Source organism: Calliphora vicina, chromosome 5, assembly GCF_958450345.1.
Source record: "Calliphora vicina chromosome 5, idCalVici1.1, whole genome shotgun sequence".
NCBI classification, from domain to species: domain Eukaryota; kingdom Metazoa; phylum Arthropoda; class Insecta; order Diptera; family Calliphoridae; genus Calliphora; species Calliphora vicina.
In genome coordinates, this window is record NC_088784.1 from 13,032,577 (window position 1) to 13,047,770 (window position 15,194).

A 15,194-nucleotide genomic window follows, 5' to 3' on the forward strand; every position below is an offset into this window, starting at 1 on the left:
GATTTCATTAGATTTTTAGTGGGAAAAATTAGTGATCACAGGTTGAGATCCTTATCTCGAGTAGTCGATAAATAAACTTAAATAGAGAAGATGGAGAAGCATGAATTACAGTTGTTTGAGTCCACACGATATCACATTTTTGACACTTCAGTGCATCAATGATTTATGTTTATTGGTTCTCCAAATAGATCACCTTTAATCCAGATTCAAATATGCAGAATTATAATACAAAATTGCATTATTAATTTGATCTTAACAGTCTTTAACGGCTGCTTGCAACATTCATCCTGTTTATTAACATTTCAATCAGTAGAAACAATGTTGATAATATGCTGTTATTAGCATTGTTTATAAGTATGACAACATTAACTGTGAAGAAGCTTTAAAAGCTCTAGGTGATCATTGTGGAAATAGAACATTCCAGTTTTTTCCGTTAGACAATTCACGAAACCACTAGAAGATGTCTGGGTATATAAAAATATTAACAGCGTGTTGCTGAGCAATCAACATCAACTATATTACCAGTGTATTCATGTAAATGTATAAACGTAGCAATAAAATCTTCTTCTGAATATTTACATTCCTTATGTTTCTCGCAAATAGAAAGGAGTTAAAAAGCCAATCATTCACCTCAAAGGTTAAGTAATATAGACGGAATTTTATTTTGAAAATTTTATAAGAAAAACACTCCAAAAGTATTTCAGAATTGAGTTGTTTCCATACCGATCGTCTGTGTTTTTGAATCAAATCCTTATTTATTGCATTCCAATTATAGATTTCATTCATACTTAAGCAAGACTAATCATCTTAAGCTGGGTTTACGCATACACCGTAATCGGCGCCGATAACGAAAACTGAAAAACGTTGGTGTTCGTCATCATCTCGTTTCTGAATTGTTTTCGTTTCAGCTGGATGCGTTACGGCATAAAAGAGAAACGAAATATTTTTTTTAATTTTGGATGTCGCACATTAAATAGCATTTCATTATTTTTGACAAAATCTATTATTTTTTCCTCTTCCAATAAAGAACAATTTTTTTTTATTCATTTTGATTTTCTTTAAATTTGAAATAAAAAAATAATTAAAATAATTTCGTTCCTACAGCACCGAAAACAACCTACTTGAATTTGTTTTCGTTCCGGCCCCAAATGACAGGTTTTTCGTTACTGATCGGTGGCGTTTCGTTCCAATTTTCGTTGCCGATTTCTGAAACGAACTTTTTTTCGGTGCAAATGTATGGAATTTCGTTTTCGGTGCCGATTGTGGTGTATGCGGAAACGTAGCTTTAGTATGAAAATACATCAGTAGAATTCCATTAGTATTGTATTGTTGGCATTATTCATTGTCGAAGATTCAGTCATATAAGTCACACAACGTGCCTTTTTTCAATGCTGAAATTGAACTACTTTTGCATTTTCCTAAAAATCGCATATGTAGATCATTAGAATGGTTATGATGATCAACGAGCGCAATTCCCCTGAATGCTAGGTCAATCCATAGGCTTCCCGGGATTAGAATTAAGTGAAAATGTAAATCAATTTCAAAATTAATAAACAAGTAAGAGAGCTATATTCGGCTGTGCCGAATTATACTTTGAAATAAAAATTTTAAATATTTTTAGGTAAACAAAATTTAAAATTTTTTCCAGTTGTTTTTTTAATTTTTTTCATAAATTTTAATTTAAATTAATTTAAAAAAAAATTAATTTTTAAATTTTTTTTTTAATATTTAGGGAAAAAAATTTTAGGTGAAAAAAAAATTCGGGTTGAAAAATATTTTTTACGATTTTGACCCATTGTAGGTCCAACTTACTACGGTCTTATATACGTCGTTGCAACAGGTCTTTGAAATATCTATCATCAGATATCCATATTGTCTATATTAGGTATTAGGTAATCCAGATATGGGTAAAAAATCGAGGTTGTCTTGGTTTTTTCCTTATATCTCAGCCTTTTGTGGACCGATTTTCTCGATTTTAAATAGCAACCGAGCCGGAAGATTTTCGGAGATATTGATGTATGAATCATGTATGTAAGTTATTTGGGGGCTTCGGAAAGTTGATTTCAACACACAGATGGACAGACGGACATGGCTATATCGACTCCGCTATCTGTAACGATCCAGAATATATATACTTTGTGGGGTCGCAAATGAAAAATGTAGAAATTACAAACGGAATGACAAACTTATATATACCCTTGCCACTCATGGTGAAAGGTATAATAATGAGTGAAAGTAAACAAAAATATAATTTTTGGAAAAATTCATGAGATTTCTGAGATTAAGGACGCAAAATAATGTGAAATAATTGCAAGAAATATGAAGAAGGCCAGTTTCAAACTGAAACAGCGATTGCTTAAAGCAGCTCATATGATAATTTTCAATTTCTGTTTGCAATACTTATGTCGTCGTTCTATAACTAGCAAAACGCATGTAAGGGAAGTATATTCGGATAAATACCCTCCAATAAAGATCACTTTCATTGCTAACAGACTGTTAGCTCGATCTTAATTTCTCTGGAGTAGTCCACGATTTCTCAAGTTCCTTAAAAATTTTGCATTGGATGCGCAGATGCTTTAGCACCAAATCAGGAAGATGTATGGATAGAGAAGTTATGTTTATAATTCACAAAATTGTTTTTAGCGCCTATGATCGTATGATTCCCAAAATTGTTCTGTGTGTTGTCATAATTCCCACAATTTTTCTTTGCCGACTTCGTTTGTATAAACCTGAAAATTGTCGTGTGTGGAAAATAACATATTTAACTTTTCCCTGAGAATAAAGAAACTTTCTTTGCAAACAGACTGTTAGCTCACCCTGTTCGATCTCGATTTCCCTGGAGTACTCCACAATTTATCAAGTTTCTTAAAAATTTAGCATTGGTTACGCTGATGCTTTAGCACTACATCGGGAAGATGTAGTGGATAGAGAAGCCAATTCTTAGGATAATTCTCATCTGATCCCGAAAGTTGTCATGTGTGAAAAATAACATATTTATTTGCGTTGGTGTCATAATTCGCACAGTTTTTCTTTGTCGACTACGATCGTGTGAACCTTAAAATTGCCCTGTGTGGAAAATAATGTATTTAATCACGCTGTTATCATGTAAGTGTCGAATCGATCCAATATCCTAGAATAATATATACAACTGTGAATTATTCCAAGGACATTAACGTCTCCAGGGGAATAAAGATAACTTTCATGAGATGACCTGATTAGAGAAGTGGTTAGAGAAACCAATTCTTAGGATAAATCGAAGACTTTTTCATTGGCGACAACGATTGTCTGATCCCGAATGTTATCCTGTGTGGAAATATCGTTTTTATATGCGTTTTATTCATTTAATAACAGACGCATCTTTAACAGTGCTCCTCCATCTTCATTTCCCTGGAGAAGTCCACAATTTGTCAAGTTCCTCAAAGTAGTCATTTGATTTGCAGATGACCCCATGACAATAGCTACTAAGGACCAAATCCCGAAGGTAGAGAAATCAATTCTTAGGATAATTCGAAAAATGTTTCTTTGGTGACTTCAATCGTTTGTGATCCTAAAAGTTGTCCTGTGTAAAAAAAAAATTATTTGCGATATTATCATGTCCAAGTCTATATAATTTCCACATTTTTTCATTTGCGACTTCATAAAGTTTATATATTCCGGATCTTTATAGATAGGGGTGTTGATATAGCCATGTCTGCCTGTCTGTATGTTGAAATCAACTTTCCGAAGCCCCCAAATAACTTAAGCTGAATTCACCCATGAGTTTCTGAAACATTTTTTGTTCGGAACAATTTTTTTTTTATATGTAGTTTGAAGTTTCTCTCAAAAATAAAATGTCAAACTACATATAAAAAAAAATTGTTCCGAACAAAAAATGTTTCTGAAACTCATGGGTGAATTCAGCTTTACATACATGATTTATACATCAATAACTCCGCCATAGTCCAACTAAGATCGAGAAAATCTACCAACAACCGCGACGTCGTCGTTTCAGTTAAATTTTTTTTCATCAAAATTTTTTTTAGCAAAATTTATTTTTTTTCCAAAAATTTTTTCATCATATTTAAAAAAAAAAAAATTTATCTAAATTTTTTTTTAAAAATTTTTATTCACCAACCGTTTTTTTACAACATTTATTTAAAAAAAATTTTTTTGCCACCAAAAATTATTTTTAATATTTATCTTAAATAAAGTTTTTATAGGATGCTCTTGCAGTAAATCACATTTGAAAATTTATTCTCATCAATTTTAGGATGGACTCAATACTGACATCACAAAAACGCGAATCAAACCTATATTTACAATGCAGGAACACTTTCGGGATCACACGATCGTATTTTCTAAAGAAAAATTTTAAGAATTGGTTGCCTTAGCCACTATAACTGCCGGATTTAGTCCTTAGTAAATATTATCATGTAGTTACGAATCCAAATCTTGTTTTAAGGAACTTGAGAAATCGTATTGTTCGTAAGGCAAATTCGTTTGTAAGATCGTTTGATTATGGATCACTATTAGGATGAGTTTAATGAAGATTATTCTTATGATTTATTCTTTATAATTTTTAAGAGCTTAAAAATCTTCTACAATGATAAGAAAAAAAACAACTATTTACCCATCTTGATCAGATTCTCTCAGCTTAAAATGTTAATGTTTTGATTTGAATACCGAAAAAAAATCCTCTACACGCAGAGAAAAAATATAGTTGGGCATGGTTACTGTAACCATTTCAATATTGTTACAAGTTTTTTAACTATATTATAGTCACCGTAACCATTTACATGATTGTGGTAACCATAATATGGTTAATTTATGATTCACATGATTGTATCAACCATATATGGTTACAGTAAACAAATATATGTTTGTGACAACCATTCATATGATGAAGGACTTATCATATTATGTTGCTCTCGGCTTAAAGCTTATCATAATCTGAGAACAACATATGATAAAATTATTCATCATAAATATGGTTGCCACAAACATATATTTGTTTACTGTAACCATATATGGTTGATACAATCATGTGAATCATAAATTAACCATATTATGGTAACCATAATCATGTAAATAGTTACTGTGACTATAATATTGTTAAAAATCTTGTAACACTATTTAAATGGTTACAGTAACCATGCCCAATTATATTTTTTCTCTGCGTGTAACTGAACTCTTTCATATAATTCAATCATTTTCTGAATAAGAGACATATTATTTGTATTAATTATATTTTTGTCTTCTGATCATCTCGAAAGCGATCTAAGGGATCTTATAAAACTTCAAATATAACATTCATTATTAAATAACTCTTTACTTTCTTTAGAGTTGCTTAAACATAAAACAAGAAGTAGGGGCAATAAACATTTTTTGTAAAGAATTTTTATTTTGGAAATAAACACACGCATTTACTCAATAACCGATATGAATGATCACCAGTAAGGTAAAGTTAAGAGCTAAAGCTAGGCAGTACCTTAAAGGAATAAATGTTATAAAGAAGCTTATTTAAAATATGTACAATTAAAAAAAAAACTTTCTAAGGCTACCTTTAAATTGTAATACTTCTCATATGAGTTAAGGGAAACAAGTACAGGGAATTTTCAATTAATATACCAATAGCACGATCAGTTTATCACAATGTGATAAAAACTGATCTCATTGTGATAAACTGATCCCATTTGAATTATGTAATTCGATTGAAAGAAAATAACTTTGAATGGGATATACAACCAGCTAATTCCAATAGATCTTTTTATATCCAGTGCAACAAATATATGATATGATCCATCTATTAAAGAGTATAAAAACATCGAATTCCTTTAGATTCTGCTGGTAGTGCTGATGATGCTGATATTACTATCGTGTCGCTGTGTCCAGTGCCTAGTGAGCAGAGTAGTAGCCTAATGGTATGTAGGTAAAATATCCCACGATCAAAGGAGCACGTACGACATAAACTCCGAACACTTTGTACGTTTTTCGACCATTGAGCGCAGCATTCATTTTGATTTCTGTTATTCCCCAATGATTGGTAGGAGTTCATTCGTTCGTACGTTGCCTTTTTATTTTATTCATACAGCTGTTGATCTGCATTGCTTAATGTTTTATTTGCCGTATTTTGGTAAGAACAAAAAATCCAACAAAAAAAGAATCGTATTATTGAATTGTATGATGGTGTTGAGATTGGCGCAATAAGAGATGAAAAAGAAGAAGAAAAAATATATGAAATAAAACCGAAACGTGTTGATGTCTATTAAGGCGTATAAATATTATTTGGTATGTACAAATTATAGGAATTTCGTTTGGGAAGCAAAAATATGTGCGCGAGCCACTTGTATAATATTAATCATTTGTTTGCAATGATCACAAATACACTACAGCTACACATACCGTAAAGGAAAGAAACTTGATTTTAATATAGGATTTATTTAGGGAGATGAGGAAATGTAATGACCAGGCTTTAAAGGGAAATAAATATTGAAATACTTACACACCAAACAAAACAAAAAAAAAGCGCGCAAATATGAAAGGAATTGAATAAAAAAGCAGGCAAGAAAAAGTTATTGAATAAACATAATTAGCCCCACTTTTGTGTAATATGCCAGATCAAAGGGAAGTGTAGAGAAAATTGCTGATGATCTTCATAAAATGTTGATCGCTATATTTAATAAGACTCGCAGATGTTATGGAGAGTTTTCTTTAGGGAAGGAAATTGTAGAGTTTTAAGAAACAAAAGAAGCTTATTTAGATGTATGTAAGTGGTTATTTCATTCTCTGTATTCCAATTAAAATGGAACTAGATCTGGTTCGCTTATTGAGTAAAGTAGTTCTGTTAGTCAAAAAAGTGATCTAAATGATCTTGGAGAATTTTTTTTTATGATGCTTTTGGAATAATTCTTATTGGAATTCATTATTCAGATTAACTGTTGTATCGATTCGACACTGACATGATAAAAACTTGAATAAAAACGTAATTTTTCACACGATCGTAGTCTCCAACATTTTATTCCGATTAATTGTTGTATCGATTCGACAAAAACTAGAATAAAAACGTTATTTTTCACACAGTACAATTTTCAGGATCACACGATCGTAGTCTCCAACATTTTATAAATTATCCTAAGATTTGGTTTTTATAGTCTTTCGGATTAGGTCCTAGTAACTATTATCAGGTGGTCATCTGTAAAACGAATGCCTGTCTTGATGAACTTGAAAATCTGAAGACTTCTACAATGAAATGAAGATCGATCAGGGTGACTCGATGGGTCTGTTATTAATAAAAGCGATCTATATGACCTTGGAGAAGATTGTATATGATAAATGATAAACAAAAAACGATCGAGCACTTCAAAGCGAATATTCGACGCGTTATTGCCGAAATACAGGGAAATGAAGATCGAAAATTTCTAGCTTAAATTTTCTTTATAAAAGACCCACGTTAACGGTTTGAAAGAAGCAAGATTTCTAGCAGCAAGATTTCTAGCACGTTAACGGTTTAAAAAAAGCAAGATTTCTAGCTTAAATTTTCTTTATAAAAGACCCACGTTAACGGTTTAAAAAAAGCAAGATTTCTAGCTTAAATTTTCTTTATAAAAGACCCACGTTGTCAGTTTTAAAGAAGCCAGATTTCTAGCTTAAATTTTCTTTATAAAAGACCCACGTTAACGGTTTGAAAGAAGCAAGATTTCTAGCTTAAATTTTCTTTATAAAAGACCCACGTTAACGGTTTTAAAGAACCCAGATTTCTCGCTTAAATTTTCTTTATAAAAGACCCACGTTGTCAGTTTTAAAGAAGCCAGATTTCTAGCTTAAATTTTCTTTATAAAAGACCCACGTTAACGGTTTGAAAGAAGCCAGATTTCTAGCTTAAATTTTTTATAAAAGACCCGCGTTAACGGTTTGAAAGAAGCAAGATTTCTAGCTTAAATTTTCTTTATAAAAGACCCACGTTGTCAGTTTTAAAGAAGCAAGATTTCTAGCTTAAATTTTCTTTATAAAAGACCCACGTTGTCAGTTTTAAAGAAGCCAGATTTCTAGCTTAAATTTTCTTTATTAAAGACCTACATTGTTGGTTTTAAAGAACCCAGATTTCTAGCTTAAATTTTCTTTATAAAAGACCCACGTTTTTGTTTTTAAGAACCCAGTTTTTGTTTTTAAGAACAAAGACCCACGTTTTTGGTTTTAAAGAACCCAGATTTCTAGCTTAAATTTTCTTTATAAAAGGCCCACGTTAACGGTTTTAAAGAACCCAGATTTCTAGCTTAAATTTTTTTTATAAAAGACCCACGTTAACGGTTTTAAAGAACCCAGTTTTCTAGCATAAATTGTCTTTATAAAAGACCCACGTTAACGGTTTGAAAGAAGCAAGATTTCTAGCTTAAATTTTTCTAATAAAAGAACCCAGATTTCGTTGTCGGTTTTAAACATCGACACAATCTTATTGGAAAACCATTTAGTTTGCGCACAAACCCTATAAAGAAGTGTGTCTATGTTTGGTTCATGAACTAGCTAGTTAAATTGAAGTGAGATGGATCTGAACCAAAACGACTACAAAACTCAAAGTTCTAAATAAGCAGCTTTCCTAAACTAGTTCCCTTATGAACTACTCAAGACTACAGTGGGAAAAAACCCACCATGTCGTTAGTTTCTAATTAGTTTTCTGTCATTTAATTCTTGTACTTAATTATATTTTTAATCTGGACGCCTTGTGTGGTTTCTTTCTGCCTCAAAAATAAAAAAAAATCAATTTCAACATTTAAGCATTACTGCTTTGCTCTTGTTTCTTGTAAGACAATTTTTTAATAAAAATTATACTTTTTTCTTGCTTTATTTCCCAAACAAAGGCAAAAAAAACTCACGTGCATTGTGTAAAAGTTTGAAACCCAAAACATCACGTACATGAAGAAGAAGGTTTTTTTAGCACAGATTTATTTTTTTTGCATTTATTTAATACAGACCTTTTTTAAAGCTTTTTTCGGCCACATTTGAGCGACAGATGTTGTTGCAACAGTTTGAACAACAAAGAACAGGCAGGCCTCCACACAGATACAAAAACACCAAAACATCAACACTAACCCAAGTATGTGTTGTTGTGGTTGTTTTTATTATTGTTATTGTTGGCTGCAAGCTTAAAAGCAACATGTGTGTATCTGTGTGCTGCCATTTGAATGAATTTTCTAGGATTCTCTGTATGTTGCTGTCTACTACATTTGTTGAGCCATAGCATCTTTTATCTAGCATTTTATTGCTTTAGCAGTTTGTTGTTTTTGTTATTGTTTTATTAATATGTATATTGTTGCTGTTTTTTTTTAAAAAAAAAGAGAGAGATTACTATCTTTTTGATTGTATGAATACGAGCCGTTTAACTTTAAGTATCTCTATTAGTGTTTTTGTGGCAACAGTTTTTTTGTTCAGTTTTTAATAGTTAGAAGCTGCTTTACATGTTGTGTTGCAGGTGCTGTAGGGACAATTGTGTGCTGAATTTTTTTTTTTTGGAATAAAGACGTTACTTTTTGTTGAAAGGTAGAGTGGTGGTGCATTGTAGAGATTTACAATGGGCATTAAATGAGCTGCCTGTGCAAATTACCCCCACGTCCAAAATATAAACTCTACCTTAATGAAATTCACATAGAATCTTTATCATTAACCTAAAAGGATTGTCAATCAAAAGCATGAGGGAACTAGTTTAGGAGAACTAAATACGCTCTTTGAGTTTTGTAGTTGTTTTAGTTCAGATCCATCTCACTTAAATTTAACTAGCTAGTTCATGAACCAAACATAGACACATTTCATTATAGGGTTTGTGTACAGACTAAATGGTTTTCCAATACGATTGTATCGATGTTTAAAACCGACAATGAAATCTGGGTTCTTTTATTAGGAAAGTTTAAGCTTGAAATCTTGCTTCTTTAAAACTGTTAACGTGGGTCTTTTATAAAGAAAATTAAAGCTAGAAATCTTGCTCCTTTAAAACCGACAACGTGGGTCTTTTATAAAGAAAATTTAAGCTAAAAATTTCGGCTCTTTAAAACCAACAAAGTGGGTCTTTTATAAAGATAATTTAAGCCAGAAATCTGGGTTCTTTAAAACCGACAACGTGGGTCCTTTATAAATAAAATTTAAGCTAGAACTCTTTCTTCTTTAAAACCGACAACGTGAGTCTTTTATGAAGAAAATTTAAGCTAGAAATCTTGTTTCTTTAAAACCGACAACGTGGGTCTTTTATAAAGAATATTTAAGCTAGAAATCTTGCTTCTTTAAAACCGACAACGTGGGTCATTCATAAGGAGTGAGATCGAAAAATTCTTAACACACGTTTTTCATTACATTTTTTAACCCAAGTGTTATTTGAATTTTTTTTTGATCAAGTTACCTTTGAAAAACATGTCAGTTATTATGTGTAATGTCAATTATATTAATTTTTTTGTTAATCTGATTAAAATGAGTGACCAGAAAAAAGTGCGTACTGAAATTATTAAATATTTTCAACAAAACCCAACTTGGTCTTACAAAAAGTTGGCCAAGCATACAAAGGTCTGCCGTCAAACTGTTTCCAATGTTATTAAACAGTACCGGGAGAACTTGTCAGTTGATAGAAAACCTGGTTCAGGTAGAAGGAATGGTCCACATGATGTTTCTAAAGCCAAAAAAATAGAACGCATTTTCAAAAGAGCTCCCAACACATCCGGTAGGAAAGCAGCCCGGTTAGCTCAGTGCTCGGACTATTTGGTACGAAAAGTTAAAGCTAATGCAGGTTTAAAAACATACAAGGCTCAAAAAGTTCCTGACAGGAACGCTACTAAAAATTTAGAGGCCAAAAACAGAGCACGGAAATTGAAGTCAAGTTTTATAAAAAAATATTCTTGCTGCATAATGGATGACGAAACGTATGTTCTGGCAGATTTTTCGCAACTTCCAGGTCAAAAATTTTATGTTGCTGATGCTCGAGGGAATGTTGAAGAAAAGTTTAGGACCCAAAAGCAGACAAAATTTCCCAGAAAGTTCTTGGTATGGCAAGCAATATGCAGTTGCGGCAAAAGAAGCCACTCATTTGTTACAACGGGCTCTATAAATACCGAAATTTACATCAAGGAATGTTTACAAAAAAGGCTGCTTCCATTCATAAGACTTCATAATGTGTCCACTTATTTTTGGCCTGACTTGGCATCCTGTCACTATGGCAAACAAGCCCTTGAGTGGTACAAGAACAATAATGTGGTATTTGTACCAAGAGAGGCAAATCCTCCAAACTGCCCGGAGCTAAGGCCAGTGGAGAGATATTGGGCTCTTGTTAAAAGAGAATTGAAGAGTACAAAAAAGGTGTCCAAAAGTGTGGTAGATTTTAAACGGAGATGGACTACATGTTCGAGCAAAGTGACAGAAAGCACTATAAAAACGTTAATGGAAGGGTTTCCGAAAAAGGTTCAAAATTTCATCACTAGTGATTAAAACTATAAAAATAATTTTTTTTGTAAATTGTAATAATAATTTCAATCAAATAAAAAAAAAATTAAAGCTGTAAGTTTAGTGGTTTCTTTTTTATAAACATATATGTATGTTAAGAATTTTTCGATCTCACTCCTTAAAGAAAATTTAAGCCAGAAATCTTGGTTCTTTAAAAACGACAACGTGGCTCCTTGATAAAGAAAATTTAAGCTAGAAATCTGGGTTCTTTAAAACCGACAACGTCTGTCTTATATAAAGAAATTTTAAGCTAGAAATCTTGCTTCTTTTAAACCGTTAACGTGGGTCTTTTATAAAGAAAATTTAAGCTAGAAATCTTGCTTCTTTAAAACCGACAACGTGGGTCTTTTATAAAGAAAATTTAAGCCAGAAATCTTGGTTCTTTAAAAACGACAACGTGGCTCCTTGATAAAGAAAATTTAAGCTAAAAAATTTAAGAAATCTGGTTTCATTAAAACCGACAACGTGGGTCTTTTATAAAGAAAATTTAAGCTAGAAATCTTGCTTCTTTAAAACCGACTACGTGTGTGTTTTATAAAGAACATTTAAGCCAGAAATCTATGTTCTTTAAAACAAACAACGTGGGTCTTTTATAAAGAAAATTTAAGCTAGAAATCTATGTTCTTTAAAACAAACAACGTGGGTCTTTTATAAAGAAAATTTAAGCTAGAAATCTATGTTCTTTAAAACGAACAACGTGGGTCTTTTATAAAGAAAATTTAAGCTAGAAATCTATGTTCTTTAAAACCAACAACGTGGGTCTTTTATAAAGAAAATTTAAGCTAGAAATCTATGTTCTTTAAAACAAACAACGTGGGTCTTTTATAAAGAAAATTTAAGCTAGAAATCTATGTTCTTTAAAACAAACAACGTGGGTCTTTTATAAAGAAAATTTAAGCTAGAAATCTATGTTCTTTAAAACAAACAACGTGGGTCTTTTATAAAGAAAATTTAAGCTAGAAATCTATGTTCTTTAAAACCGTTAAAGTGGGTCTTTTATATTGAAAATTTAAGCTAGAAATCTGGGTTCTTTAAAACCGTTAACGTGGGTCTTTTATAAAGAAAATTTAAGCTAGAATTCATTCTTCTTTAAAACCGACAACGTGGGTCTTTAATACAGAAAATTTAAGCTAGAAATCTGGGTTCTTTAAAACCGTTAAAGTGGGTCTTTTATAATGAAAATTTAAGCTAGAAATCAGGGTTCTTTAAAACCGTTAAAGTGGGTCTTTTATAATGAAAATTTAAGCTAGAAATCTGGGTTCTTTAAAACCGTCAAAGTGGGTCTTTTAGAAAGAAAATTTAAGCTAGAAATCTTGGTTCTTTAAAACCGACAACGTGGGTCTTTTATAAAGAAAATTTAAGCTAGAAATATTGCTTCTTTAAAACCAACAACGTGGGTCTTTTATAAAGAAAATTTAAGCTAGAAATCTTGCTTCTTTAAAACTGACAACGTGGGTCTTTTATAAAGAAAATTTAAGCTAGAAATCTGAGTTCTTTAAAACCGACAACGTCTGTCTTATATAAAGAAAATTTAAGCTAGAAATCTGAGTTCTTTAAAACCGACAACGTCTGTCTTATATAAAGAAAATTTAAGCTAGAAATCTTGCTTCTTTAAAACCGACAACGTGGGTCTTTTATAAAGAAAATTTAAGCTAGAAATCTTGCTTCTTTAAAACAGACAATAAGTCTTTTATAAAGAAAATTGAAACTAGAAATCTGGCTTCTTTAAAACGGACAATAAGTCTTTTACAAAGAAAATTGAAGCTAGAATTCTAGCTTATTTAAAACCGACAATGAGGGTCTTTTATAAAGAAGATAAAATTAAACATCATACGCTACAATTGAAGTACAGAGCAAAACTTGTAGCTAAAGAGAATATAAATGTCTCATTAAACACTTCAAAGCGGATTTTATTTCAGATTACTTAAGAAAATAAGTTTAATCTTACATTAGAATTAAGAAATCACTCTTTAGTTTTTCTTAATTTTTATTTTTTCATTAATTTTTACTTATTTAGTCCTATATTAACCCAATTTAAGTTACACCACTGTGCTGTTGTTAAACTTAAAAACCCATTGCCTATGTCAAGGCTGTATTACTAAATTCACCTTTTTGTTAGCCAACATCAAAACCCTTGCTTTAGCAACACAGTCTAGCAAAGACAAACACCGTTGAGTTGAAGTTGAATTCAACACTATTGTGAATGAGGTTAATTCTGTTATTTACAGTAAATTCCATATTATTTTAAATAAATTCCGTTTATTTTAAATTTTTATGTAACATTTTCTAAAATACATAAATGTTTTTATTTTATATTTAAATTTAAATCTAATTTTTAAAAGCTTTTGTTTAAGAATATTTTATACGAAATTACGCCTGTTCAGTAACTAAAAAACCATTACAAATTGATGAAAAACTTTCTTTGAAAATTTAATTTCCATTTGAAAAATTTCTGATTATTAAGAATGGTTATATATTATTGAACAAACTTTAACTTCTTAACTGTTTGGGACTTTCTAATCTACTATTGATTATTCTCATCATCCACAATTTCTATAGTTATATTTGGCAAATTGTTGTCAGTCGTTAGTGGTGGTTCCATTTCATTCGGCACCAAAGGCTTTAAGCTCACATCACTGCAACGACGTGTAGTAATAGATTTTCTACGTTTGTTTAAAATATCGAATTTTAAGGCCACTGTTGGTTGTAGTTGCGTTATGATGGTGCTATTGCTATTACGACGACTGGTTGAACAAGAATTAGAGCAACTTTGACCACCACAGGCACCTTCTACATCAAGCTCCATGTTGTTAGATTTTGGCTCTGTTGTGTCCAGTTCTTTGCGCACACAATAGCGTCCTTCTGTGGAATGCGAACGTCGCATTTTCATGGATTCTTGGCGAACGCTTAAAAGGTTCTATGAAAAAGAAATTTTGTACAGAATTTTAATAAAATTTTACACAATTTATTAAATACCTCCTGCATTTCAATTCTATGGCTATTCTTTCTGGTCCTCCTCAAGCCATGCTGTTCTTCCAATTTATTAGCCACCGTGCACATCCAATCTTTGGCCTGCGCTAAACCCATTGTAGACTGTGATCTCTCGGGTATGCCTTCCTGAAAAACTGAACTTCTGCGGCGGGTTTCACTGCCACCTTCCAACACAAATACCCGCGGGAAATCAATCACAAAGTCACGACTTCTTATTAGGTCGGCCAAAGCTCCTGTAGGTCTTAAGTTGGTGTTGGCGGCCACAGTGCTTATGGCGGCCTCTGGCGTAGATTCTGATGGATATTCCAAAATACTCTCCTCACTGCCAATAAACTAAGAGATATAATTTGTAATTAAATAGTTAAAAATCGCCTTTAGTTTTATACGAGAAAGTTTTAATAAATATACGTTTACATTGTTCAAACATTAGGCAAAATGAGCATGACCTATAAATATTCGATATTTTATTATGCTGACAAATATGTTTCTTGTTCCTACAGAGCTCATATAAAATCTAACAAATATTTGATGAAAATAGTGGTTACGTTTCGTCAACTATTAGAATATGAATATAGCTTATGAACTTAAAAAATACTTAAACTCCTTTTCTTGATTAAAAGCTTATTGGCCAAGTTATTAGCGAATTTAGGTATTTTGAGTTTTTATATAAAAAATCAATTTTTGGACACAAATATGAGTGATCACAGATCGAGGCCCTTTTCTTGATTAAACGCTTATTGGCCAAGTTA

General features: G+C 31.5%; 1 protein-coding gene and 1 long non-coding RNA gene across 3 annotated transcripts in view; one reads left to right on the forward strand and one right to left on the reverse strand.

Moving 5' to 3' along the window:
* LOC135959936 (uncharacterized) overlaps positions 1–15,194 on the forward strand; it is a 186,320-nt gene that overhangs the window by 86,935 nt on the left and 84,191 nt on the right. The gene's annotated exons all lie outside the window — the stretch shown is intronic.
* gol (goliath) overlaps positions 13,969–15,194 on the reverse strand; it is a 71,270-nt gene continuing 70,044 nt past the window's right edge. Inside the window, exons 8-9 of the mRNA XM_065511084.1 lie at positions 14,431–14,778; positions 13,969–14,371 (exon numbers count right to left, since the gene is read on the reverse strand). Coding sequence (XP_065367156.1) covers positions 13,979–14,371; positions 14,431–14,778 — 741 coding nt within the window. The 3' untranslated portion in view covers positions 13,969–13,978. The remainder of the gene's footprint in view (positions 14,372–14,430; positions 14,779–15,194) is intronic.